This window comes from Symphodus melops (genome assembly GCF_947650265.1).
Source record: "Symphodus melops genome assembly, chromosome: 17".
NCBI lineage: Eukaryota > Metazoa > Chordata > Actinopteri > Labriformes > Labridae > Symphodus > Symphodus melops.
This window is the reverse complement of record NC_136707.1, coordinates 5849275-5875346: the sequence shown is the minus strand read 5'-3', so window position 1 is coordinate 5875346 and position 26072 is coordinate 5849275. Positions and strand designations below refer to the sequence as shown.

Here is a 26072-nt window from a genome sequence, read left to right as displayed (position 1 = left end):
TTTTGTGTGACATGTTGGAGTGAGTTTCTGTGATGTCTTTTTGGATGGAAGCTGGAAGAAAATGAACTGTCCCTCTTTTTTTAAAAAAAAAATATGGCTGCAATCTTGACTGTAAGGTACGAAGGGAAGAGAACTCGGTGAGTTTTAATCATGTTTGTTGGCGCGGGGTAAAGAAGGAAAGAAGGGTTCATTTTTCCCCTCCTACTCGCCCGCAGACACACATCTACTTTATAACCTTCTCTTATTTGTTTATGTGAGGCACAGTGAGACCACCCGTTATGTATGGCTGTAAAAAAAGAGATGAAGCCAACAGGCACACTGAGAAATGTCTCACCACAGCCACAGTGTGCTGCCCTCTGATGGACAAAAGATTAATCAACGTCCTTGTGGGAGAGTGAGACAGTAAATTAGTAGAACACCTTTTCTGCTGCTGTTGGACCAAACGCTCGGGATCCTTTTCATTATTAATGATAATGACTCAGATAATTGAAAATATCAACAGCCCTCCTCCCAGCCTCCTCCGTCTTCAGCCTCAGAGATGTGTGCTGCCGATGAAACGGTCATGTATTATTCAGCTTGAGCGTTATTAACCCTAATGGCCCGCAAGAAATGAGACAATAACCATTCAGGTCTAATTTCATTTGCATTACTCTCCTGCTCCCTCTCTCCTCTGCCTTTGTTCACCCCGAGTTCACTTCTCAGTCCTCCGCTGATGGACTTACTGTTAACCCTCCATCACATGCACTGGAACCTGCAGATTTAACCAGGGACGTGAATGCAAATGACAAAATACGCAGAGAAATGAGTTGAGTGGGTTTCTCTTTAGATCAGCTGTGAATACACACATCAGTAAGTACAGGGGAGAGTGACACCATTTACTTTCACACGCACTTTGAGAAACGTCGCTGTCTGTCCTCTGTTCTCTCAAAGCCCCATTTCAAACAAACGATCGTGTTGTAGCATTTGATTTTTCCTCGGTAACCATCAGTGTGTAGAAGCTACAGCCCATTTACCAAATACATAAACATTCCCAGCTGTCAATAAAGGAGCAGAGCAGCGATGCAGTCACCTGTTATTTTCACAATTTTACCATTTTCATTTCTCTGTGGATTCGCCCTGGTCTTTATATCCGGAGGTAAAGTTTGAATTTAAAAGTTAGGGGTGCTCAAAAGATAAAATCTACAGGCTGTAAAAATTGGAGACATATTTATATAGGCAAAGTCCCCCCCCCCCCATAAACTATAAAAACTAGTTTTAATGTTTACAGATGTTTTACATTTCTCCCCCCGTCATTAAGAACGTGTTAAACAAACACTCTAAGTACTATTAGCCAGGTAAGACTTCACATTGGATGTATCACTGGGATGTTTTGGGCTCAGATTTTACAAATGGCATCGTCTAAATGAGCTGGTTCTCCTTTTTTCATTTGGCTGAAAGTTGAATTATTCCCAACGCGGAGAACTTACATTCGGTTTAGACACCAGTGCGTTTGCCCTTTGTTTCCGTTTGAACACGTAGAGGTGGACTCGGGTTGTGTTGGTTGCCTCTGTTCTCCGCCGTTTGCTGGTTAATACCACAGTGATAACATTTAGAGGTTAACGCGACATACTAAGACACTTAGTGAGCGCCGCAGTGTTGGCTTCACTTTTTAACCCCATGTTGCTGCTCGGCCATATGCAAGCCGCTTAAGACCTTAACTTGCATGTATTATCACAGGGTGACCTCGTAGGATTAATTGTTATGATGCATTGAAAAGGACAAAGTCAGATGATGTATAAGTTTAAAGGTCAACGTGGGGGAAGTTTGTCAAACACAAGACTTTCTTTCTGAAATGGATTTGTGTTACTGAGCTGACATAACTAACACAAAAACAAAAAACTCTAAATGTGTTCTTTATCTTCTGAACTGCAGATGTTTCACAGCATCCAGTAATCCTTTCATTGCTCCTCTCGTACCTCTTCTCGACTGCTTGATTTTTAAGTAGGTGTCCCAGTATCCCAGTATCCCAGTAGCTTGCTTATCCCAAATAAGCACCCTGTTTTTCTCCGAGCTGCAGAGATCGTGAGAAGCTTTCCTCCAGCTTGGTTTGTTTTGGTCAGACTCCAGTGATAGCTGGTGCAAACTGGAACAAGAAGGAATTGTTCCATCTGGGCTTCACAACACAAGAACCTGCAAGTTAAGCAGCAGGAGCATTTTTTATTTATTTATTTATTTCCTTCTGAAGCAGCCTACAGGGTTTTTATATCGTGTTACACCTCGGAGAGAGGCGAAGTATCGATGAGATATGAAAGAAATCATCTCAGGGTTCCCTCGACCATTAAGCATGCATGGGTGGGTAAGGAGAGAGTGTGTGGGAGGATGAGCTGCAGAGAGGAGGAGGAGGAGAAGAAGAAGAAGAGGTGGTGGGGGATGGATGTGGTTTTTTTTGTTTTTTTTTTAAACAAGGGGTTTATTCACCCCAGGGATGCTTATCTGTCTGACCATGGTAGGAGAAGAAGAAGAAGAAGAGGAGGAGGGGGAACAAATAAGTGAGAGGGTGAGGGGTGAAAGAAAAAAGAAACAAGGAGGGATGGAGGTCCAGATCATCTCCACCCTTTCCTGAGAGGGAGGAGTTTCTATCGATGCGTGGTCGTATATGTGTATTGGATGCACATATGTATCATTAGGCGTCATTAAGCACAAATTACACAGAGAGAGAAAAGAGAGACAGATGCTGCTGCTGGCATGTTATGTTGCTCCAGTCTCCCCCTGCAATCTGCAGGAGAGAGAGAGAGAGAGAGCGGGATGGGGGGGGAGTTAATCTAATACATGTGTAGTGTGATTAAAGGAAGACCTTCATTGCTGTTGACATTTGAGATATATGTGAAGCTCTGCACTAAGGATATTAAACAGAAATCTTACAGCACAAGTAGGAAGAGAAAGAGTTAAAAGTCCAACACTATCACAAGGAAATCTTCCTCTCTCTCTCCCCTCCTTCCCCCCTCCTCTCTCTCTCTCTCTCTCTCTCTCTCTCTCTCTCTGTCTCGACCACTCAGCCGCCTCTCTCACCACCTGTTAGTGCGGACCCCTCGTGCTCTGACATCCACTTGTTTGTGTAGGAATCTCCTCCACTCACAATCAAAGGTAAGAACTATATTTTGTCATGGTCTCTCTCTAGTTTTCCTGCTGTGCTTTTTTGGTTGTTGTTGCTTTAACTGTATTTTATTCCTTTTTTTATTTATCCACTTCTCAGCAAGTGTGCATTTTTATGGCTTTTCTTTATCCATCTCTTCCAATGTACCTGCTGCATGTGCGTATCAGTAGTGGACAGATGTTTAAAAGAGCTCATTTTCAGTTTATTTGACGTTTGCTCATCTCTTTAAAAGTCACCTAGTTCTTGTTCTTGGCTAAACCTCAAAACAATGACTGCTTTCAAACTTCATTATCTGCCTAACAACATTCAAATGACAGTCTTGTTCAGAAAAAGTTATATTCTCGCATTTTAAACAACACAGCAGTGAAGTGAACCTCCATCGACAACTTTATGCTCTTTGTTTGCACCACTTCTTTCTGCATTTAAATGATAAAGATCAACCAGTGTAATCGATGACACAGTCAATACGCTTCAGGAAAAAGCATTTTCCATAGTTTGTAAATACTCTGCGTAAGTAATGCAGCTGAATTCAAAATGTCAGTGTCTCACGTGAGATTAAATTCAAGTCTTACTAAAGTGCACACTTGTTGTTAGCAGTTGTCACAGTTGAATCTAAGGCGAAAGTAAAAATAATTGTAAAACATAATATTCCCTTTTTTTCCAATCATCTTTATATTGGAATGGCTGAATGTCTTGTAGTGTGACTCCTGTCTGCAGTGGTGGTTTTAGGTGATGGAAGGGTTAAACAAATGCAGCACATACTTTTTGACATCATTTGGGTGTGATGGCTTTTATCAGACAGGACATCTGTAGAGAGACAGAAAATGACATGACATGGACGAAACAGAGTCAGGAACTGTGAACTGTAGCTTCTGACCACATCCCCGCAACAACGTATCCACTATGTCCTCATAAGGTCACCACCTACTGGTGCTGTTGGAGCCAATACGTGTTTATTGTGTAAGATATGACGAGCATGTCATTCCCACATGGAGCACCTGTTGGAGCCTTGCTGTGGTCTGCATAAAGCCTTAACTCCAGGTGTGGGAATGGAACATATGTCAGTGCGTCGGCTTGGTGGACTCTTCCATTGATTTTGGTTTGATATATATTTACAGAAACCTAATGTATTGGACGCTGGCTATTGCTTCAATCAAAATACACGTACAAGACGAGTTCCTAATTCGCCCCTCGGGGCCTTTAAACCACCGAGGGCTTTGTCTCTATTCGTCACTTTATGAGGGACATCTGGTGGGTACAAGTAAAGGATCTCAAAACCAGCCTGAAAGGACTGCTCTTTGTAAAATATTTTTATTTAGAGAAGACCAAGGGGAAATAAAAGCAAAACCAATAAATCAGATTATTTTCACTTATTCTCGCTGATTAGCAGTATAACACGTGTGTGTGGTTGGAGTGTGAGTTGATTGATTGGTCAGGTGAACAGTTATTTCCTCCCGTCCTCTCCAGGAAATGCTTTTGACACCTTCCCACTTTTTTCTCTGCTAATGCAACTCCATCAAAACAGCCGGTATCATCAGGTTTGTGTCAGTGAAGAGTCAGTATTGATTTACATGCAGCGGCTGCTGCTGGGTATGAATTATAATGTGCTGTTTCAGTGACTGGAGGTTGTCAAATCCCAGAGATGCTCAGAAAATGTTGGCAGGAAAAGTGAATGAAATCATGTTGTTTATTTAACGGCAGGATGTGGTGAAGCTGTTTAGAAAAACATGGAGGTGAGTGTTACACAGAGCGGCGTGGTGTTGAGTTAAGACTTCAGGGTATTCTGCCTCTACAGTGCATGTGAGGAGAATGTGTACATCCTGCAGGACTTACAGTAGCTGAACACTGAGAGGGTTCGATAAGTTATAACAACCATGAAACCCAACTCAGGAACTCATGAGAGAACACAGACCTCGAACAAGGCCAGCAGTCTGGTCTTCTGCAACTGCAACCTCGTAATGTCTCGACATGTGGTGAAAAAATATGTTTTTTTTTTGTTTGCTTATTTTTCTCAAGCATTTGGGAAATCATTGTTTCATATGAAAAAAAAAGACTCGAGAAACAGTCATTTGGATTTGGACTGTATTAACCTTTGGATGATGGCTGCTTTTTTAGTAAAAACCCTCGTTTACAGCCTTCAGTGGGAAAATATTCAAACTTGTTTTATGTTAATGCTGATTGGCTCAAACTTTAAATCAGATCTGGTGCAAAAATCTTGTCTTCTATAACTCATGTCACAACTTCTTCCACCAAATTTCATCCCTGCAAACGGCACCAACACCAGAACCTGTAATTTAAAGACCTGCAGCAAGAAAGAATCAACAGTGACATATCGACAACTAGCAACACAGAGTGAATAAAAGAGGGGAGACAAACAGGAAGCTAAGAATGAAGGACCTGTTGCAGCAACTGGCAGGTGATATACAACCCTAAAGAGGAGAGAGGGTGAGGGATGGGGAAGCATTTCATGTGTCTTCATTAACATATTCCACTGGGTTTCTCTCTCAGACACACTCTGCTCAGTCTCACCGTAATCCCACTGTGACTGAATATCATTCACTGGACACGCAACAGATTTCTTTTTCAAGTGGGAGAATGTCTCCGCTGATAAATGCTGCCACCCCCTGAATTAGACATGACTACAGCGGAGCACCAGTGAAACCAAAACACCCACAAAACACAAGCTAGTAGCAGGAATAAGGAAACCTCATGTAAACATACAAACACTTCATGATAGTTAAAGGTCACTAAGTTTTCCATGTAATGTTTGAACACCTAACTTATAATGGATATTTATTATTTTATATAAACTGCTTGGAAGCTGCATGATATTTTATATTTACACACAACAGATAAGCCGCTAACGCTAGCACTTAACAGGGCCAACTAAACCACTCCATAGGCTACCTATAGTGGTCAGCTAACAGTGCTGACTACCTGCATGCCTTGAAGATATCCAAAAGAGCTTAATTTAACCTGCATGAATGGTAAGTTTACTGCCTGGTAAGCTAACTAGTACTGTAGTAAATTATGGTTTGATGGGAGTTTTATTACCAGCCCTTCGTTTTGTAGTTAACTTTAGTACCATAAGTCGTGATCCATAATATATGCTTATAACAGCATATAAAACACTCCTGAACTAAACACTGCAAACTTAATTTAACAAGATCACTGAGGTAGACACATAAAAGGCTTATATATGAATCGTGTAACACTTGTAGATTTATTTTAGTGGTGTAGTTTGGATGACTATTGGTTCAAACTTTGTGTGAATTAAATAACACTCTCTGGTGCATTCAAATCATGCAAATGGAGATACCACTTTGATCAACCCCCCTCACGCTGTTCACACTTATTTATTTTAGATAAAAGACTGTTTCAGCCTCGATACAGCACTTTGCAGAGTGTTCTTTTTACATGGATTTACACGCTGAAGATTTCATTTACACAATCTCTAAAGTGCATCCTCCCACTATGACTTTCTCCCACTAGTTTTAATATCTCTAGTTCCTTGAACATTTGATGCACTGTCTCCCTTATGATCCCTATCTCCCACCAGTGAGCATGAAGATGGCTGTGGAAAGACAAGCACATTATTTTATAATTGGAGCCAGCTGTTTAACATTTTTTGGCTAGCAGGGATTCCACTCTTTTTTGTTCCTTTATTTTGCTAGGTTAATTTTGGGCTTTTTATGAGGGGAATGACACGTGTGAAAGGAGCCACAGGTTGGATTCGCACTGGGGTCATAGCCTCTGTACATGCTGTACCAACCCTAACTCGAGGCTATCAGCTCCCCCGTTCTGTTTCCCTCAACATGATCATAAACAGCAGCCTTTATTCTCCTGATTCCAGTCTAACTCTTTACATTTTACTTGAACTGAACTGTAGCCCTTCAAACATTGATATCGATAGAAAGTCCTACGTTTATAGGAAGTTTTAGTTCCCTTACATGTTGCAATTTTTCTTCAATCTTATTTGGGGCCTTGAAAGGAGAGCTGAAGGATGACGGCGACATGGTGGAGTAGACGGAGAGGGCATTGAGTACAGGAGCCTCTGTACAGTACGTGGGTTGGATGCTGTACTGAGGTTGACCCATATTTAAACACAACAAGTTATAAGCGAATCATAACACATCATCATCATTTCTGCTTTTCCTCACCTTAAAACCAACTAAATTGTAGTATTTATTTATTTTTTCTTAGTTTCCTCTGACTGATGTAAAAAGCCCGCCCTCTGTGATGCCAGTTTCTTGTAGTTTTTGGTGGGGCTCAATCAAAACCGTTCTTAAACTCTTTGGAGGCAGTTTTCTTTAGACAACAAAGATGTCTGCTGCTAATCTGGAAGGTTCTGAATCCTGTCACTAGTCACACCTTGGACAGTAGTTAATGTTTGAAAGAATTGTTAAATAAAATGTCGCCAACTGTCTGAGTATTATGTTGAACTACAGCTGGATGTTGGATCTATCACGTTTGACCTTTATGTCCTGTGGTTCTTTCTTCTGATTGGTTGTGGAGTACAGAGTCATTTTGAGCTTGGCCCCTTGATGCACTCTGAGCATTCTGTCTTCAAGGGCCAACTTATTAAAACGTCAAACCTCCTGGGGCCAATTAGTGAGATTTAATGACAGGTAATGACATTTAGTCATCTAAACTCACACACCTACTTTACAGTCATTACTCATTAGGCCAACACCTGGCTTCAACTTACAGACCCAGACGCTATCCCACTTCTTTTATAGAGTGCATGATTTCTATTATTTTCAATCTGGACAGGATTATTATTCCATGTAATCCGTGCACCTCGCTGTTCATCAGCACTGCCTCTATAGCCAATGTTTCAGTCTACACAGCAAGAGATAGAGCGCACTGCAAGCAGACGTCGAGCTGGACAGAACGGAACAACCGGACAGGAAGTCAGACAAGGAAACGCACAGAGCGTCATTTTCAAAATAAAACACAAAATACAGACTTGAGTTTGTATTTTCGCTCACTTCATCCACATCAGTCAGAACAGGCGACAAACGAACATCAAATCATCCCCAGAAGGACAAAGCAACATAATGTTTAGCATGTTTTTCCTCTTTACTCCCCTGTGATCTTGTAGTTATCTTTTAAGGTGGAGCGTTTAATACAACACGTCGAATTTCACTTATATCCAAACAAGATTCTGTTTGACTTCCAATAGAGGTTTATATACCAATGTGTGTGGTAACACATTCTTCAGGTGCTCCGAGGATCCCTGGATCTGCATCCTCAGCTTGCGTTGAGTTGGATGTCAGACATATCTCTTCAACATATGGCGAAGCATTTGAAAAAAAAGATTCTTCTTTGAGGTTCATTGATGTTCCGTTGTTCTGTAAAAACGCCACGAAAGCTTCTTAAATTCGTCCCAAAAAAAGGCGTGTGTGTAGGAAAGGAAATGAGTTGGTCTTTTCACGGTGCAGGACCTGTATACGGCTGCTTATCTTTCTGTTATGCCAACACATCTTTACAGTTCCTTTTGTAGCTCACTGTCAGTCAAACCGCCTGCTCTCAACCTCAAACATGTGCAGCCTCTTTCTACTTCACTCACGTTCAATTTCTTTCTTCTTTTCATGTGTCAGACACTCAAACACGCTCCTCATTAAACACCTGCTGCCAGGCCGTGCACGCCACTGCTCGGGATAAATTGTGTCAGACCTGGTGTCAGAAAAAATGAGAATAAGCAAGGTGGTGTGTGCTCCCATTAACATCCAGAACCAGATGGTCGAGTCAGTGCTGCACTGTAATGACTCCCAACTGTTGCAGAGAGGTGAGAGAGTGGCAGGTTAACAGCATCGTGACAATCGGAGCTGGGCTGTGTCTGCCACTTTGGCTTGGAGCTGAAAGGTACAGTATGTAGAATGGCATGTTAATGTTTACATGAAAATATCAAACTTAAATTCAATATTGAATATTGAAATATTTTTGAGTCGAGTATTTACAATAACTGAAATATTTCCAAAACTTTTTAAAGCCAGAGAAATCTGTCATTTTATAGTGGTAAGGGGTTGTGTCGTGTTGGTGGCCGCCATGATAGACACAAAATGTTGTCAAGGAAACTCCGGATGTTAATTCAAAGACCGTTGCATAAGCTAGCACTAGCTGCCGTTCTGTCGCTGTATGTGCTGCTGTGATTAAAAATGTCACGTAAATGATACTCAGATACGTCAACAGTACGCGTATTGTCTTTTCAGAGGACGCTTCGCCCGCTCATATTGATTCAACACAGTTTGTTTGCTTTCTCCCTTAATACCCCGCAAGCCTCGACGCTGTCTTTTCTTATTGTCTTGATTGAGAGCCCCCTAGTGGCGGATTTCACAGACTGTACGTTTAGAGGTTCATAATCGTATTTGACATATTGTTCGATGTCATTGAGATTTCATATTAAGAGCTAAACTAACAGTGAATTTGTCTTAATAAGTGTAGTGTGTGGATGTGTGTATGTGAGTGTGTGCGTGTGTCGCAGCCTGATACACATTCCTTCTTCGTGCCACAAACCTCCAGGACTGTCAAAACACAATAGTCCCCAAAAAGGCAGTATTCCCCCTGTTTTTAAATCTGCAATGAGCAGCTGTATTAGTATATCAATGATTCTTCTTATTCAAATAACGGTATATTTGAAAAGTACTTTTGAAGATTTAAGTAGAAACCTGGAGGCTTTGAGCTGACAGTCAAAGAAAGAACGTCAAACACTCCAGAGAGATGGATTAGGCTGGGCTCAGACCACAGGAGCTTTAAAAATCCTCAATTCTACACTTCCAACCATTCAATCTTTAGTTGAAGGAAAAAGTGAACCAAACTACCGTAAATTCCGGACTATAAGCCGCTACTTTTTTCTCACACTTCGAGCACTGCGGCTTCTACTCCGGTGCGGCTAATGCATGGATTTTTTATGGGGGACAATGAGCTTCTGCCGCAAAAACATTTGACTTCGTCACGTCGGATCTTAATATCAGTCATTTTGCGCTTCATGCACGCACCCTCATGATGGAAAACACACGGAGAAATACATATGATGCAGCTTTCAAGTTAAAGGCGATCGACCTGGCTGTCAAAGAAGCTAACAGAGCTGCTGCACGTTAAGATGACACTGACAGCGACAACAGAGACTGAGGAAGTGAGTAATGAAGTCATTCTGAGGCAGTGAATGGATGGACTTTTTCTTGTGAAATATATTACGGTCATCTTTTTCATCAGCCGTGTTACAGACACCGTCGGCTAGGCTTCGTATTGTAACGGTTCATGTTGTAAAGTCAGTAGTTGATAATGTGTTCATAATTCCGATTATGTGGAGAGTCAGTGAATGCACCAGCGAGAACGTGTTGAGTGGCTGTATGAGAGAACGCTGGGGGAGAGAGTTGGATTGTTACGGCAAGTTATGTGTTGCTCTCTGCTGTAAACGGCGTGGTCACGGCCGACAGTGATCGGGTTATTAAAAGTTATTATTTGAACGCTCTCGTCGTCCTTTAACGTCCGTACGGACGCTACAGTATTTGCGGATGTTACCGGTAGCCTACGTCTGTGTAAATAGCTCTTGTTATAGCGTGGACACCTGCGGCTTATAATCAAGTGCGGCTTATATATGTACAAATACATTTATTTACTTATTTTTAGCCAGTGCGGCTTATATCCAGGTGCGCTCAATAGTACGGAATTTACGGTAAATAAAACCATGAGAGGGGAAGATGAAGAACATGTACCGGTGATGTGGTTGGAAGCTCATCCGAATGGAAAATGGAAATGGACTCCAAGACAATATATGAGGGCTTTCACGTGGTGTCAACATGCTAACAGTAACTCGAAAGTGTTAGCTTTGTCGTAACCCGAGTCAGAAGTTATCAAAGAAAACGAGTAATTTGTTACGAAATGGGCTAAATAAATGCTCCATAACAAGAGTTATGATGAGGTTTGTTTAGCCTGTATCATCAGTGCTGAATGTGTGGGTCTGTGTAGAAGCATTATGTGGTGTGAGGTGTTGAAGAGTCGGCGAACATAAAGAACTAAAGCAACAGAGAGAGAGAGAGAGAGAGAGAGAGCCAGAGGAGCAAACAAAGCTGGGTTGTTCTATCCTGGGTGAATCAGATGTGGCAGGATATGATATGATGACCTCTTGACACCTTGAAGACAGAATATGGACATGAGACACACGCGAGCAGCTTTTATCTATCACCTGACTGTCCTCATCCCCAGGTGAACTGATAATGCACATCATGTTTTGAAGTCACCAGCTTGTTTTTCGAGGCTTTTATATGCGACTAAAATAGGCCCGATTTGGAAAAAAAAAAATAATAATTCAATTTGTGATTTACTTAATTATTCTACCACCAAAGTTTTTCAATAAAGAACAGATAATCTGTCTGCCTGAAGGCTTCAGTCAACAACCAGAAGAGAATCAAGCTGCTAGAACACTCTCATTCAACGTTCCCTGAAACCTGGCTGATTGTTTGTTTGCACGCAGCGTTCCCTTTTAAACTTTCATTCTTTTTTAATTTTGTTTATATGATTCACCTCTATGCTTTTATTTTCTTGTGTCGTTCATGTTTGTGTTGCATCTGCTCTGTTTCAAACCTGAGCAGGGGCACCGTCGGGTTAACTCCTTGGGCAAAGGAAGACATTGTCCGACCACGTCATAATTTGGAGTCCACGTGTGTTCTCTCGTCATTTCAGACTCTATGACGGTGCAGAGAGGAAAGAAGCTCAGCATCTCCATCCAGGAACACATGGCCATTGACGTATGCCCCGGCCCCATCAGACCCATCCGACAGATCTCCGCCTACTTCCCCCGCCTGTCCCCGACCTCCCCTGGCCCCACTTCCCCCAACCCTGCTACCTCCCCTCTGGCCCTTTGCCCTGGATTGGTGGCTCCGGGGATGGGCGGGTCTAATCTCCTGTCTCCCCTGTTGGCCCATGGGCGGCAAGGCGGGGGCGGGTCTCTGTCTCTGACCAGCAGCGTGGACACGTCGGTGGAGATGAACAGCTCTGACAGTGACGACTGCAGTGAGCCTCGCTGTTGGCATGTGTCTGTGTGTCTGTGTGTCTGTCTCTACACATTCTGAAAAATGAGAAACGAGCTTCTTCACTCGACTGTTTGCATGACTCAGCATGATCTTCAACACTTAAGATCAGCGTTAGTTGACTGATACAGGTGTGTCATGTACCTTGTATGTTAGTTGAGTTTTTATACTTTTATCCTGGAACATTTCATTTACCAAATCGAACATGTCTGACATTTTCCGCTCCAGAATATGGCCTGAAATCGTCTCGAGTGTGCCCATCTGAAAGCGGGTATACTTCGTTCAGTTATATCTGAAGACGCATATCTTTAAAGAAACTCCATTTCTCCATTCCATCGCATTAAGCAAACACTTAATGCTGAGGTGGTGTTTCCCATACATTGATTAATCCGCTGCAGCTCGCCACATAATCGACAAGGAACGCCACAGATTCATTTTGCGTGCGCGAGCGAGCGGGAGAAAGAGAGAGAGTGCAGGCACTCTGTGAGTATGAAGTGTGTTTTAAGTAGCTGCTCCTCTCTCTGCTGTCATGACTGTGAGAATCGCGGGGCGAACTGAGACACACACACACACACACACACACACACACACACACACACACACACACACACACACACACACACACACACACACACACACACACAATGCTGCACACACTGGAGTGGCTGCCAGCACGCAGACATAAAACCGCAGTGTTTCTAAAACTTGCTGTGGCCCTTCAGAGGCCGTGCAGAGATCTCATCGGGGTCTGAGATGACTTAAAGATGCCAGAGTAGATACTCCACTGTGATCAATACAGAAAGTCTCGTGTGTGTGTGTGTGTGTGTGTGTGTGTGTGTGTGTGTGTGTGTGTGTGTGTGTGTGTGTGTGTGTGTGTGTGTGTGTGTGTGTGTGTGTGTGTGTGTGTGTGTGTGTGTGTGTGTGTGTGTGTGTGTGTGTGTGTGTGTGTGACTGGCCACAACACAAATGCCTCTCCTCCTCTCAGTTCAGAGGAACCACTAGTCCATTATTCATGTCTGTATGTGAAAGTAGCATTAAGAATTCAACACATACACACACACACACACTTCCACACCTGAAGTGGTACACTGACATGAGAAGTGTTCGGTGACACATTAAATCCGTGACTGCTCATGAACACAACGTTTCCCTTGGGGAGAAATGGTTTTGAGGTTTTGGGGAATAAAAGCTTTTTAAGAGATCACTCGCTGAACTCAGTGAGCACAGATTGTGATAAATGACGCGTCAGAGCTGCTCTCTCTCTCTGACATGTTTTCAGGCTCCTCTGTGATTTAGATCTGCACCAAAGAAAAGACTAATTGGACCTTTTTTTTAATTCCCTCATCCATGTGTTTATTACCACAGTCACTGCTTTACAAATGTATTTGTTTTATCATAAGTTTACATTAACATATAGTCTGTATGTGATACTTTACTAAAAAACAATCTATACCACTTTCTCTGTTTTTTTTTGTGTGGATTAAGAGATTTCATGCTCAGGCTCAGATTTTATTACTGCAGAGTTTTTTTTATTTTTTTTTTTAATGTGTATCGTTGGTGCAGAATGTTTTTACTGCAATGTTCCAGCAGCAGCCGCTTGTCTCTGCCGCGGGCTGCTGGAAGTCAGTGGAGGTGGGAGGAATCAAAACCATAAGCATTTAAATTAAAAAAAAAAGATGTATAAAATGTCAGAGTGAAAAGTGCACCAAGAGCTTATTTTATTATTGCCTTTAAATGTTCCGAGCTGCGGCAGAGATCTCCCTCCATGAAGTGTAGCGCTGAGCTCATTTGTTTATCTCTTCACTCTGCAGGTTTGATTGGAAGTGAAGAGATCCTGAATTGATTCTGTCCTCAAACACCTCAGTGGTACTAAATTATCATCGTGTCAACACACGAGATGCCCAGACTTGATGAATGGTTGCTCTGAAAGTGGCAGATTTTCATTTGGTTAAACAGACTAAAACTCATAGTGATGCCTCTCTGTGACTTACAAAGCAAACAAGGCCATCGGCATAAACAAGTATTTCTGTGTCCTTATTTGAAATGCCACAGAGGCAGATGTCAGATGATTTACAGCGCGTTAAAGAAACTGATATTCAAAACAACTCATACATTTAAAGGTTAAACGGCAGAAGAGACTTTTGTTTTTGTCAGAACATTACCTGTGTTTGTAAAGGACTAAAACGGCAAAGTGACAAGATTTAAAGGTTTAAAACTGAGGGGTTGACATGGTTGCTGCTTCTTCTTCTTCTTTTTGCTTCCTGCCGTATCAGGATGTGTACTCGTGCCATCGGGTACAGAACCATGTCACTGACGTGAACACAGACGTGAGGTGCTGTTGATGTCACCGACGCCCTTTTCCAAATGTGTGACATTCTCTGTATTTTTGACTGTGGACGAGGTGATGGTGTCTGGATTATTACCACGTGACAAAGACCATCACAGTTTACTTAGTCTTGGTTTGACTAACGCCATGTTGTCATGACAAAAAAACGACGTCACCTTTAGATTAAAGGGGGACATAGGCGACTGAATGACACTTAAAGACAGGAAGGTGTCATGAAGTGTTACCTTCTTCATTCCAGACCAAAGCAGTCGACAGACTCGCCTCTTCGTGGCTGTTTGACACGTCGTCGTTTTATGTCTCTTTGTAGTCATCTGTTTGAAGTCGTGAATAGTTTCTGTTTTCTGCCTTTGTGTTTGTTTTCAGTTGAGTGTTTTGTTTTTTCTCCATAGTCGCTCTGCATTCCTCCTTGTCTTTTCAATGATCCCTTTAATCGAGCCTGTTTGATGTTAGCGAACTGAGCCAGCCTTGTCTAAGTGCAGTGCAGGTTCATAAAGCTCACATCAGTTTACAGTATCTTCATGTTGTGTAAGCCGGGGCTTGTTGGTGTTTATCTGAGCTGAAGCCTATAATAAACGCTTCTTCTAATCCCTGTGAATGATATGCTGTATGTGTCCTCTTATATAACCACACTGGAAGAACTCCAGTTGTGCTCTGCATGGTTGAAACGAGCCCTGACAAACACGATTGCTCTCCTTTTTTTTTCTTTTTTTTTAAAAGAGGATTTTTCAGGCGTTGACATGTGATGTGATGTGTTCACGTTCATGTGTCAGGTGCGGCTCTGCTAATTTGGATTTCTATCTTTTGAACGCATGTTGCTCCTCTGGAAATTCTTCTCTTCTCCCACCGCATGCTTTCAATTTAATGTGACAGAATTTTCTAACAATGTTGCTTTTCCTCTCCACTGGTGCGAATGTTGGTGAATCATGTTTATTTATTCATGTATTTATTGATTTATTTTTTTTACATGTTATGATAATTGGGTCTCTCATCTCTTTCTTTTTATCTGTTCTTTCTTCAGCTGCACTGGGAACGCTGGAGTTTGAGCTGAGATACGATCAGAGCTCCAGTGAGCTTCACTGCACTGTGCTGCGGGCCAAGGTAAAACCCAATCATGTGTCCGACCTACTGGCGACGGGCCACTCCATTCTCTAAACTGGTTTAATCAGGTGTTCATTAGTAACAGTTTTGAGTTTTGTGTTGTGTTTCATGTTCTGAACAAAACACAATATTGAACACAGCCATCCGTCCATCCATGAACCACGACCCTCCAGTTCCCAACACTGAGTCACTGCAGAGTTTCTGCTCCTGAGTTTCTGTTCAAACTGCAACAAGAATTGTGCTCTGTAGGAACACAATTTTAGTCATTTCTCCCAAAATATCGTCTGATATTTGAGATGTGATTTATACACAATAGTGTGCTCCATCTTTTGTGTTCTAGGGAAATGTGCTGCCCAGCTCTCATATTAATCTGAATAGAAGACTGAAATGTCACGGGTGTGAGGCGCTCCAGGATTTACACAGAAATACTATCAGGGACTCCATTAATATTTGACACGACAGCAGCTATAAATCTCCGCCCGATAGAGCGTAAATAAAGGGAGAACAAACTCCTGCTGAGTCACCGAAGATCAAGAGGGAGAGCGAGTCTTTGCTTTTCCTGACAGTGACTTTTTTATCTCCTCTCTTGTGTCTCAGAGGGAAATGTAATCAAACAACGATTCTAAAAGTTTCCCATCTTGCTGAGGTGGGCAAGTTCCTCTATAAAACAGACAAAAAGGAACAACGTGTTATATCCCTTGTTTGGCAACTGGAGCTCTTGGAACGACTTCGTTGTCGTTCTCTTCTGAAGTGATGATATCCCTTTGAGTGTCATCTCCAGTAAATTTTAATTTGAACAAAACAGAGTGGTTCAAAATTAGGTTGAACGTTAGTGGCTCGAATGGATGAAAGCCAAGAATTAATTTTTTAAATGTTATAAACTTTGTGGGGGGAAATCCCTGCTCGCGCTCACGCCTCTCACAAACATGACATGTGGACATGCATCAATGGAGAGATGTCAGAGTGCGGTGGCAGCCCACAGGAGGGGCCCCCCTGGAGGGGTCCGCACCTGGACCCTCCAGTTCCCAACTCAAGTCCCTGAGGACCGAGCTACTGCCGGAAAGATGTTATACCATCAGGCCATGACCCCTTGGTTCGTGGAATGCTGTTTTGAAGTCACCAGTTTGGTTGTGAAGTGACCACATTTGAACCCTTGGCTGTATATAAAGATGGACCATGTGTCTCTGTTACGGTAAATGTTTGACATGACGGTGGGTTAGCAACATTTAGCTAACTGTGAAAAACTGAAGTCCTGCTAACTCCAGCATGCTGGAGGCATTTCGCCAATTTTGAGCTAGTCTCCACTCCGAGCCAATCCCTCCAGGATTACGCAGACTTTTTTTTTTTTTTTTTGTGTGTGTGTGTTGTGATGTGGCGGCGTGAGATACCACATTCCCTCATATCGCTCATCATAGAAGCGTCTCAACAACTTCAAAGTATGGACTTGTACTTTAAAAAGATGTGGCATGAATAGAACATGCTCATCCTATAAACTTCAACAGACCCACAGTTAGAGGAGAGGTTCAACAATGCGATCGGCAATTTTTGTCTTTGGAGGGGGGGTGCTCATATCGCCATGGCGACGCTCTGCCTCTTTAAATCAGTTTGGACTTACTGCATAAGAAACATCATGATTGCTGACCAGTCTGTCTGGCTATAAATGGTCCCTCGGGGCTCATTGCCTAAGATCACTGTTTATTTTTTCTGTGAGCACCTCATGCTGTCACATTGAGTTCTGTCCTTTTGCCAACTCTTTTGTCGGCCTTGGTATTAAAAATCTTGGTTGGTTACGATTTTTCAATTTGCTTCGAGGATGAAGCGCTCTGGTTTGGGGTCTGAGATCTTCAGATGGTGATCATTTAAAAAGAACATGTTCCACCTCTGCGGTTTTCCTCCACACCGAGACTGAACTCTTCAGAGATGACAGAAAAATATAATCCTTTATCTCCGCGCCTCTCTCTCTCTCTCTTTATGAGGGGGGCTAACAGCGGCAGATCTAAAGGGTACAACATCGGCACAAAGACATTAGAGAAAACAGAAGCCTGTTTGAAATTGTTTCATTATCTGGGAGATGGGAGATAATTTAAGCACCTGCTGTTACTGAGCTTTGTATCCTGCATCGTCTTTATTCGAGGACCTACTTGAATGTCGATAATTTCCCTCCTGGCATCGACTTCTTTCTGACAGAAAAGCAGCTTGGAGCTGCCTGTTGTAAATGACGGTTTTCTTTTAGGATCAAGGACGGCTGATCTTTGAGCGCTAAACCAAAAACAGAGACGTCTGCTGCTGTTCCTGAATATTAAATCGGGCTTGCAGTCTTTTAAAAGCTGGTTCTAAAAGTGACAGACGGTGCTGACAAGCTACAGTTTGTCTTTTAAACGGCAGAAGGATCCTGCTCGGTGTGCGACTATTGGATACGAGGTGTATGTTCCCTTTCTTCCCTCTGATAGATCAAAACTAGTCCCGAGCACGCTGCTAGAAAAGAGTTGTCTCTTGCAGTGACTCACTCACGTTTTATTGTCTTGTCTTTATTTTGGTAATTTTTTTGTTTGTTTGCCGTTGGTGACTTCGACGCACTGCTCCGCCTGTACAATCATATCTGTTTTAATAAATGTGACAAACCGCTCGTGTGCGCCGTGTGTACGCGTGGGAATTTGCGTCGAATGTTGTGATGAAGCAGAGGACAACTCCTGCCGTGAAATTAAACACAGCAACGAATACATTACAATCACCAGTTGGCGTGGAAACCAGATGGGCGATAATGCGACGATGATGATATGGTCATTAACATTTCAGCAGAAACTCAAGCTGGCTGTCAAGTCTTCATCTTTAGATGTGTCTCATTACCAAAGTGCAATCATACATGGCAAAACACCATTTGACACTTTGAACATTAATATTCATGTTCATTTACATCTTTCATCAAAACGGATCAACGCTGTAGATAAATGGGTTATCGTTGACACTGTAGAGATGATCTACTGCAGGAGTTTGTAAAACAAAGCGACTGTAATGGATGTATGGAGACATAAAGAAGGCTGCAGATGTGCTAGTGCAGCGTGCAGAGTGTAAATGAAACATCATGTAACAGGTGTGTATCCGTCCTCCAGCTCATGTATGATTGAATATGTTCATCTATAAGGTCATAGTCTCTCACAGCTCCCGCAGTCTCATTAAAAATGCTGCTTGGGAAAAAAATAAAAAAAATCCATCTCTCTGCTGTCGCTGCAAATGTCAAAGCTGTTGAAAGAAATTTAGGAGCAATTTGTCATGATGATCTGTGTCCCGCTGATGAGGGCAACGCATTTAAACCGAGTGTCCTCTGATCCTTTAGCCGTGCGGAGACATATATATATATACCTTCCTGCTTCCTGCCAAAAACACACTGTGGGCTTATCAATGAGGCCGATCCACAGGGAGGTCAGGCAGCATCCAATCAAGTGTTTTATATGGTAATACAAATGGCGAGTGTTGATCCGTGAACAGCTTACAGGGATTAAACATCAAACGTTCAAACTTGAGCTGATTTTGCAGAGGTGTTGTTCAAGTCTTATTTAGATAGTACGCTGATGTCAGTAACCCTACAATCACATCACTCCTGTCAGACCTCATTCATCACCCAACAAAAAGTGGGCTCGACAGCCACCAAGTGCCGAATGCAGGTACATGTTCCCTTTGGGGAGCTTTCTGCCAGCTACTGTAAATGTAAACACAATAATAGTTGTGCTTAAAAATACATGCTGAGTTTGAAGCGTGTTTGGGGTAGCTGCTGCTCCTCTGCTGTCGGCATGTCAGAGCATCTCGGGTTCTGCGTTCACACTCGCCAACGAACAGTCCAAGAAAGAAAGTCAGCAACGAGGAGGCAGCTTCAGTGATCAGCCTGAATGAAATCAAGACTTCTAAAATGGGAAAGAGAGGAAAAGAGGCAGTATATATATTCAGCTTATGTAAAATGTATATGAAACTGTCATGTACGCTAATAAATTACGCTAATGTTACAAGGCCCATACATCAACTTACATTATATTCATCTCTCTTCTCATTATGTTGGAATGACTGAATTAAGCAGCCGGCGATCCTTCTATATGAGCACAGTCAGAGCCTGGAGCAGAAAGCCTGATTTAATGGAGAAAGTTTGTTACCAGCGTTTAGGCTTCGCCTTGTGTTTGAAGTCAGATCCATTCCTGTGGTTTCTCTAGCACACTTTTTAATCGACAGACTTGCCTCTGTGTTTGTCTGCAGGGTCTGAAGCCCATGGACTTCAACGGTTTAGCGGACCCCTACGTGAAGCTGCACCTGCTGCCCGGAGCCTGTAAGGTGAGACTTCACCCCACATCCAAAAATGCGTAGCAAAGGGTTTACAGTCTTAAAAAGTCTTTTATGAACGTTTGGGCAACTCTTACGCCAGCTCCATCCCTGCACGCCGCATTCTGTGTGCTCTGTGGTTTGGTTCCATTCAGTGGTGCTGATTTCACACTGACATGTGGAACGAACCAGTACGAGCTCTTTCAGCTCGCTTTCAGCTGAATTTTGGACTTGACATAAATCAGGATGATTTGTATTCCAACAAAACCTAAAAAAGAGTTATATCAGAAGAATTCAACAAACATTGGCTGCGTTCTGCCAACTAAAAGAAGTTCTTGTTCTGTCTTTGTGTGTGTGCATATGTGTGTGTGTGTGTGTGTGTGTGCGTATGTGTGTGTCTGTGTTTCAGGCCAATAAGCTGAAGACCAAGACGATTCGAAACTCTCTGAATCCAGTTTGGAATGAAACCCTCACTTATGTTGGGATCACAGAAGAAGACATGCACAGGAAGACACTCCGGTGAGTGTGTGAGTGTGTGTGTGTGTGTGTGTGTGTGTGTGTGTGTGTGTGTGTGTGTGTGTGTGTGTGTGTGTGTGTGTGTGTGTGTGTGTGTGTGTGTGTGTGTGTGTGTGTGTGTGTGTGTGTGTGTGTGTGTGTGTGTGTGTGTGTGTGTGTGTGTGTGTGTGTGTGTGTGTGTGTGTGTGTGTGTGTGAAATCTGTGGAAATAATCCACGCCTGGTCTCATTTCGGACTGATTACACTTTCAGCCATTAATCAGGCGCAGAGATATCTTGACATTTCGACATAGAAGCTCGGTTGTCGCCTTTGATTAGTTTAAACGTCAGAGAAGAAACGGTCATAGAGCCCTGCAGGACTTCAGACCAAAACAGTCATTGTTTGATGTTGATCTTGTTTTATTCTCGGCCTTGCTCTGTCTCATAAACGCCCACAAAGAAAGCAGCCATCAGTGGGAATTAAAGTGCAGCGTTATCAGCCACGTCATTCGGACGTATTCCCCCCACCCCCAAAGAAGTCTGGGAGATGGTGTTCACATCAGCTCAGCACATGTTGATGTCACTCCCCTTAAATGATGAATTAGTGTTTCTACCATTGAAGACACAGATTGGGGTGACCAGACAAGCGTGTCCATAATCAAAAGAAGTCTAAAATAACAGAGTGGGAAGCCTTTAATTACTGCACTCAGAAGCCAAGGCTTCTCCTTAACTAAACGTGGAGAAAAGCCAGCGTGTAATATTGAGTCACCCTGTTTAAAATAGTCAAAAGAACAAATGTCAGCCAAGACATTAAAGCTATAAAAGCAGAATTGTATCAGAATGTTTACATTAAAATGTCTAAATGAATTCAAAATTCACCAAACCTATCTTAAATATATTTAGTTTTAATATTTATATTTCCAACAGTTATCAAAGCCAGCGAATGTATCATTTTCATCTTGTCTACGGTAAACCCAGGGAGGGAGGGAGGGGGGGAGGGGGGGGTGTAGCAGAGATAACTCCCATGATTTCCCACCAGCCTCGACATCATCTTTTTGTTATTGCTCTGATTGTTGCCTTTTTTTAATCGCAGCTACATCAGCCGAGGGTTAGTGCGAGTCCTTTGTCCTGTTACGTGAACAAATCGTTCCTAAAGGTTGGTGATGGAGTATACAGAGCCATAGAGGAGCAACAAGGGCGCATTAAGAACACGTGGAGACGAGAGTTTGTGTCCCAGATGTGATTAAAGGTCAAAATGCAGGTTTTTACTTTTGGTTAGAAACTCAACAGAACGTCAAGCCGCTGTTTTGAACCCACCCATGATCCAAACAAGCCTCTCCATGACATGACTTCATTACATTGTTGCCACGGTTACTATTTTACCAATAGTGATAGGGTGATGGCACACAATTGTGGTCTTTGAACTTTTTTTCCCCCCACCTCTGTAAGGTAGTTTGACTAACGATGACCTGATGTAACTCTTTACGTTGGCCTCATGAGACTCATTGAACTTTCTCTAACGTTTAGTGTCCTCTTCAAACAGACTCGAGATGCTGCCGGGGACACCGTCCTGAAGGAGCTGTAATGTTTTGTCTGTAAATTAAATGTGTTGTTGTTACCTGGGCTTTCCCAAAGATGTTATCAGCCCCCCACCCCCCCCCCCCCCCCACCACCACCACCACCACCAGGCTCAGTAGAAGAATGTGTGACTCCCTCGGTCAGAGGCGAACAGCAAATATAATCCAGGCACCAATTAATGAGATTTACTCTCCTACATATTTGGCGGAGCTAATTAGTGGTATCTCCTGTAAATGTAGGAGGAAGCGTCAACCTCGATGTGCTTCACTGGTTCTTCCGACCTTCGTGCCAATATAAAGGTTCCTGGTTCCTCTGGGACTCCACACTTCTTCGCTCCTCCTCAGCTTTTTGAGTGAAGTGAGAAAAGGACATTTTGTGGTTCTTCCCAGGGGCGTGTGTGTGAATATAGTTTGTGTGTGTGTAGATTTTGTCTGTTTGTAGAGTGTGTGTGTGTGTGTGTGTGTGTGTGTGTGTGTGTGGCGGAGACTTTTTGCTAAGTTGTATTTTATGAGCACCTTGAATTTTTAGCTCCAAATTTCCTCAAAGGTCTGTTTGAGAGCTGACACTTGGTTTCGAAAGTTTAGTCGATTCAAACCGAGTCATTCGATTGGACGAGGCATTCCATGAGTGCCGATATAGAGAACAAGATTATTGAGACTTTTTACAAAATATATCTCTGTGTCTAAATACAATACAATTAAACCTCACAGTGAATGTACATATATCAGGGATGCATTAATAGACATCATCAGCTGATATCAGCCCTGTTGACAAACAGCCACATGAACCTGCTTATAGTGCGGCATACACTGATGTCAGTAGTTCCTTTGACCTCATATTATGGTTTGTCGGCTGTGAGAGCTGATATAAAAAGCAGGATTTGACCAAGGATGGAGTAACAGCTCCAAGATAAATGGGAGGCACCTGAGCTGAATACTTCCGTCAGTGTGATATTTCAGTTTTTTTTTTTTTTCTTTTTCATAAATTAGCAAACATCTCTAAAATTCTGTTTCCACTTTGTCACTGTGGTGTGATGAGTGTCGAATGATGAGGACAAACACAGTTGGCTTCACCAAAAGGCTGCAACAGAACAAAAATGTGATTCCGCAGGTGATGGAAGATTCCTACAGAGCATTTAAAGACAACAGTTAACAGGCTTCTTGAAAGAGTGCAATGAACTTAGTTTAATATTGAAAAACATGTCTTTTTAATTAGACTGCTTATCTGTTTTGAGGTGGAGGTCCGAGGCTTCTGGAGTAAACGTGCAGGATTGCAGGCGTGGGGAGGATGACGGTTTCAAGCAGAGGCTGCAGTTTATGGGAGTGGCAGCTGGTGTTCGGCAGAGGTTTTCCTTTTATCATACTAGAGTTACTGGCTGATGGTTTCTGGCAACGCCCAGCTGCTTAGGAACTCACATCGGCAGTAAAGACTGCAGTCGGAGGCAATGCTGTTTTTTTTCCTTTTCTTTCGCAGAGGTCAAGTTTGATATATTGGCTTCAGTCTTTGTCCATAAACTGCAACTGGATATAATTTGAGTTGGAGGCATTTGAAGCATCTGTCTTGGTTTTTTTAAGAGTAGGTAAGTTGTTATAAGAGGTAACAGGTGCAGCCAGCAGTTGTTTGCAGTGGCTGCATGTAGACAGAGTACACTTTATTTTTTAATTTTTTAGAGCAGGTAGATTTTGCTTTTGTTCCTCAGAGGCAGGAGCTAGAGGCATTGAAGGCATTGCTTGTTTTGCCGAGCTTGAAGGTGGTTCTTTGGGTTACTTTACTATGGCTGCCTCTCAGCCACACTTTGCAGGGAGTTGCAGAGCTGATTGTTGCTGTGGTTCGAGGCTGCAGTTTAAGAGTTTTGCTTTGAGTCTATGAAGGTCGAAGGGGGGGCGTGGGCTGCAGCTTTCAGCCCAATCATTGTAGGTGGTGGAGGTTGAGGCAGATCTCTAATAAGGGCTTGAGTTTGAGACACTGGACGCTGCTGTGTTTCATATTTCACAGGCAGAAGCACTATCTGATGCAGGCTGCAGGTGCCATCAGAAACTGGAGGTTATTTGCATTAGTGGCAGTTGGAGTCAGCCCCTCTTGTTTGTTTGTTTTTTTTAAATACCGAAGTTCAAGGCAGGTTCATGTTCAGGAGGCATGGTTTAAAGCTGCACCCAAGTTGAGGCATCTGCTGGTTTCCCGGGGGGAGGATTGAGTTGAAGGCATTGGAAGCAGCTGTCTTGAAGATCGTGCCGGTGGAGGAAGAGGATGGTTTTTCCTATAGGCTGCAGGTTGAGGCAGCACCTTCAGCCGGCTGGCAGAGCTAAAACCTCTAATTGGGCCTCATTCACCAAATGTGTTCTCAAGACCCACTTACGTTGTTTTCTGACATTCACCTGTGTTCTTTTCCTGGCAGTTGTTCAGCGAGCTGTAGCCACGTCTCAGATGACAGCACGGCCTGAAGTAGGGATTTAATCTGATGTATGTCTATTGTGTCTGTTTTGTTTTGACTGCTGATGCTACCAAATGTCTTAAATTTAAATCCGCTTGTTTGAATTGAATTTCAAGCCGCCATTAATCCACTTCAGAACTGCTTCAGTATTTCTAACATGGCATCCAGTGCACAATCATTTGAAGACTTTAATTTGGGCTCTCCCCAGGTTTCTCCACTTCTACAGTGGGACTTCTTTGTGTGTGTTTAGACACAGCCCTGCATACTTGAGCCCTTCTATTGAACACAAAGGGGCATTTTTCTATGCTAATTATTAGAAATAATAAACTTTAGCTTCCACTTTTCAAGGACATTCGTCAAGTTGGGGAACATAGGTGTTCACATTTTCGTTGTTTACTAACACTTCCTGAATCCGATGTAGGCTTTTTCTTGGGAACTTTCTGAAGAGAAACTTGAATCTGATGAGGTGAATGAGGCCCTTTGGCTTTTAATGTTTTGCTTGAGTAAAACTATTGAGGCAACTTATTATTATGCAGGCAGAGCTTGAGAGCTTGATGGTTATTTGCAGAGGCTGCAGACAGTGTTAGATCCTCACATTGTTTCAGGCTGCATTTTTCAGGTGCTTACTGGTGTTCAGCGGACGTCCTACTTGAAGGCATGGGTTGCAGCCTTCAGCTAAGTACTGTAGGCAGAGGTGGCTGCAACAAAGGCAGTTGTTTTACATAGGACTAGGAAAGCTAAGGTGTCTCACAATTCCATTTGATTTCAATTCCTCGGGTCATATTTTGATGAGAATCGATTATCGATTCAAAACAGTTCTGGATTCATTGATCTATGGATTCAAAGTCTATTTATGAATGGGTGCATACTTCAGGATCTACTCCAGTCATCTGTATGACTGGCTGAATTTCTTGTTGTTCCATTTAGCATTCTACTGAGTTAAAGAGCTAGCATTAGCACTTAGCAGGGAGTGACTGATTAGCGCACAAATTGATTTTTCTCCCAACGCTAGTCTTACGTTTTGCCAAAGTGGAGGCTGCATGGTGAGGCTTGGTATGGCTGTCAGCCAAAAAGTGCAGTTGGAGGCGGCTGCAGTTTACTGACAAAGGCTTGAGTTAAAGGCATTGTTGGCGGCTGTTTTTATATCGAGCAGATAAAAGTTAGGCTGCTGTGGCCAGTTGCACCAGCTAAGTACTAAACTAAGTGTGAGCTCTGTCGTACGTTACAGTGTAAAACACACCCCACCCATGAAACTAGTTAGGTTCAATCTTGAGTTGTGTTCCAACCTTAATCTACAGCTAGTGTAAAATAACAATGGAAGATTTCACCACTCACTAACATGTCATTTAACGGTACTGTTGGACAAGGGGAATTATCTTTGCACATGGAAAATTACCAGGGCTTTCCATAAGCGCCTGCTGTCATCAGCCGACTATTCTCTGAATTACAGCCAGCAACTTTTTTCTATTGTTGACTTTGATTTAAAAAAGTTTGACGCACAAGATAATACCCGCTTTCCCTGTACATTTAGGAAGCACTGTCGTCTGTGTGAACTCTGCCCCTCAGTGAGTTACTTAGGGGACACGGGGGCGCTCGGCAGAGAGGACACATCAGTTTTTGATAAATAATAGCAAAAGGATCGGACAGAAGA

At 42.7% G+C, this 26072-nt stretch overlaps 1 protein-coding gene across 3 annotated transcripts in view; it reads left to right on the top strand.

The window, feature by feature from the left end:
* The window catches only part of doc2a (double C2-like domains, alpha), a 55900-nt gene that overhangs the window by 3330 nt on the left and 26498 nt on the right, over positions 1 to 26072 (top strand). The window contains exons 1-6 of one of the 3 annotated variants that reach the window (XM_079367136.1): positions 107 to 2331; positions 3036 to 3123; positions 11822 to 12151; positions 15534 to 15613; positions 19856 to 19930; positions 20328 to 20437. In XM_079367136.1, the coding sequence (XP_079223262.1) occupies positions 11827 to 12151; positions 15534 to 15613; positions 19856 to 19930; positions 20328 to 20437 (590 nt within the window). In that variant the 5' untranslated portion in view covers positions 107 to 2331; positions 3036 to 3123; positions 11822 to 11826. Of the gene's footprint in view, positions 1 to 106; positions 3124 to 11821; positions 12152 to 15533; positions 15614 to 19855; positions 19931 to 20327; positions 20438 to 26072 lie in introns of those variants that run through there. The other 2 variants (XM_079367137.1, XM_079367135.1) reach the window with 2 other exon arrangements.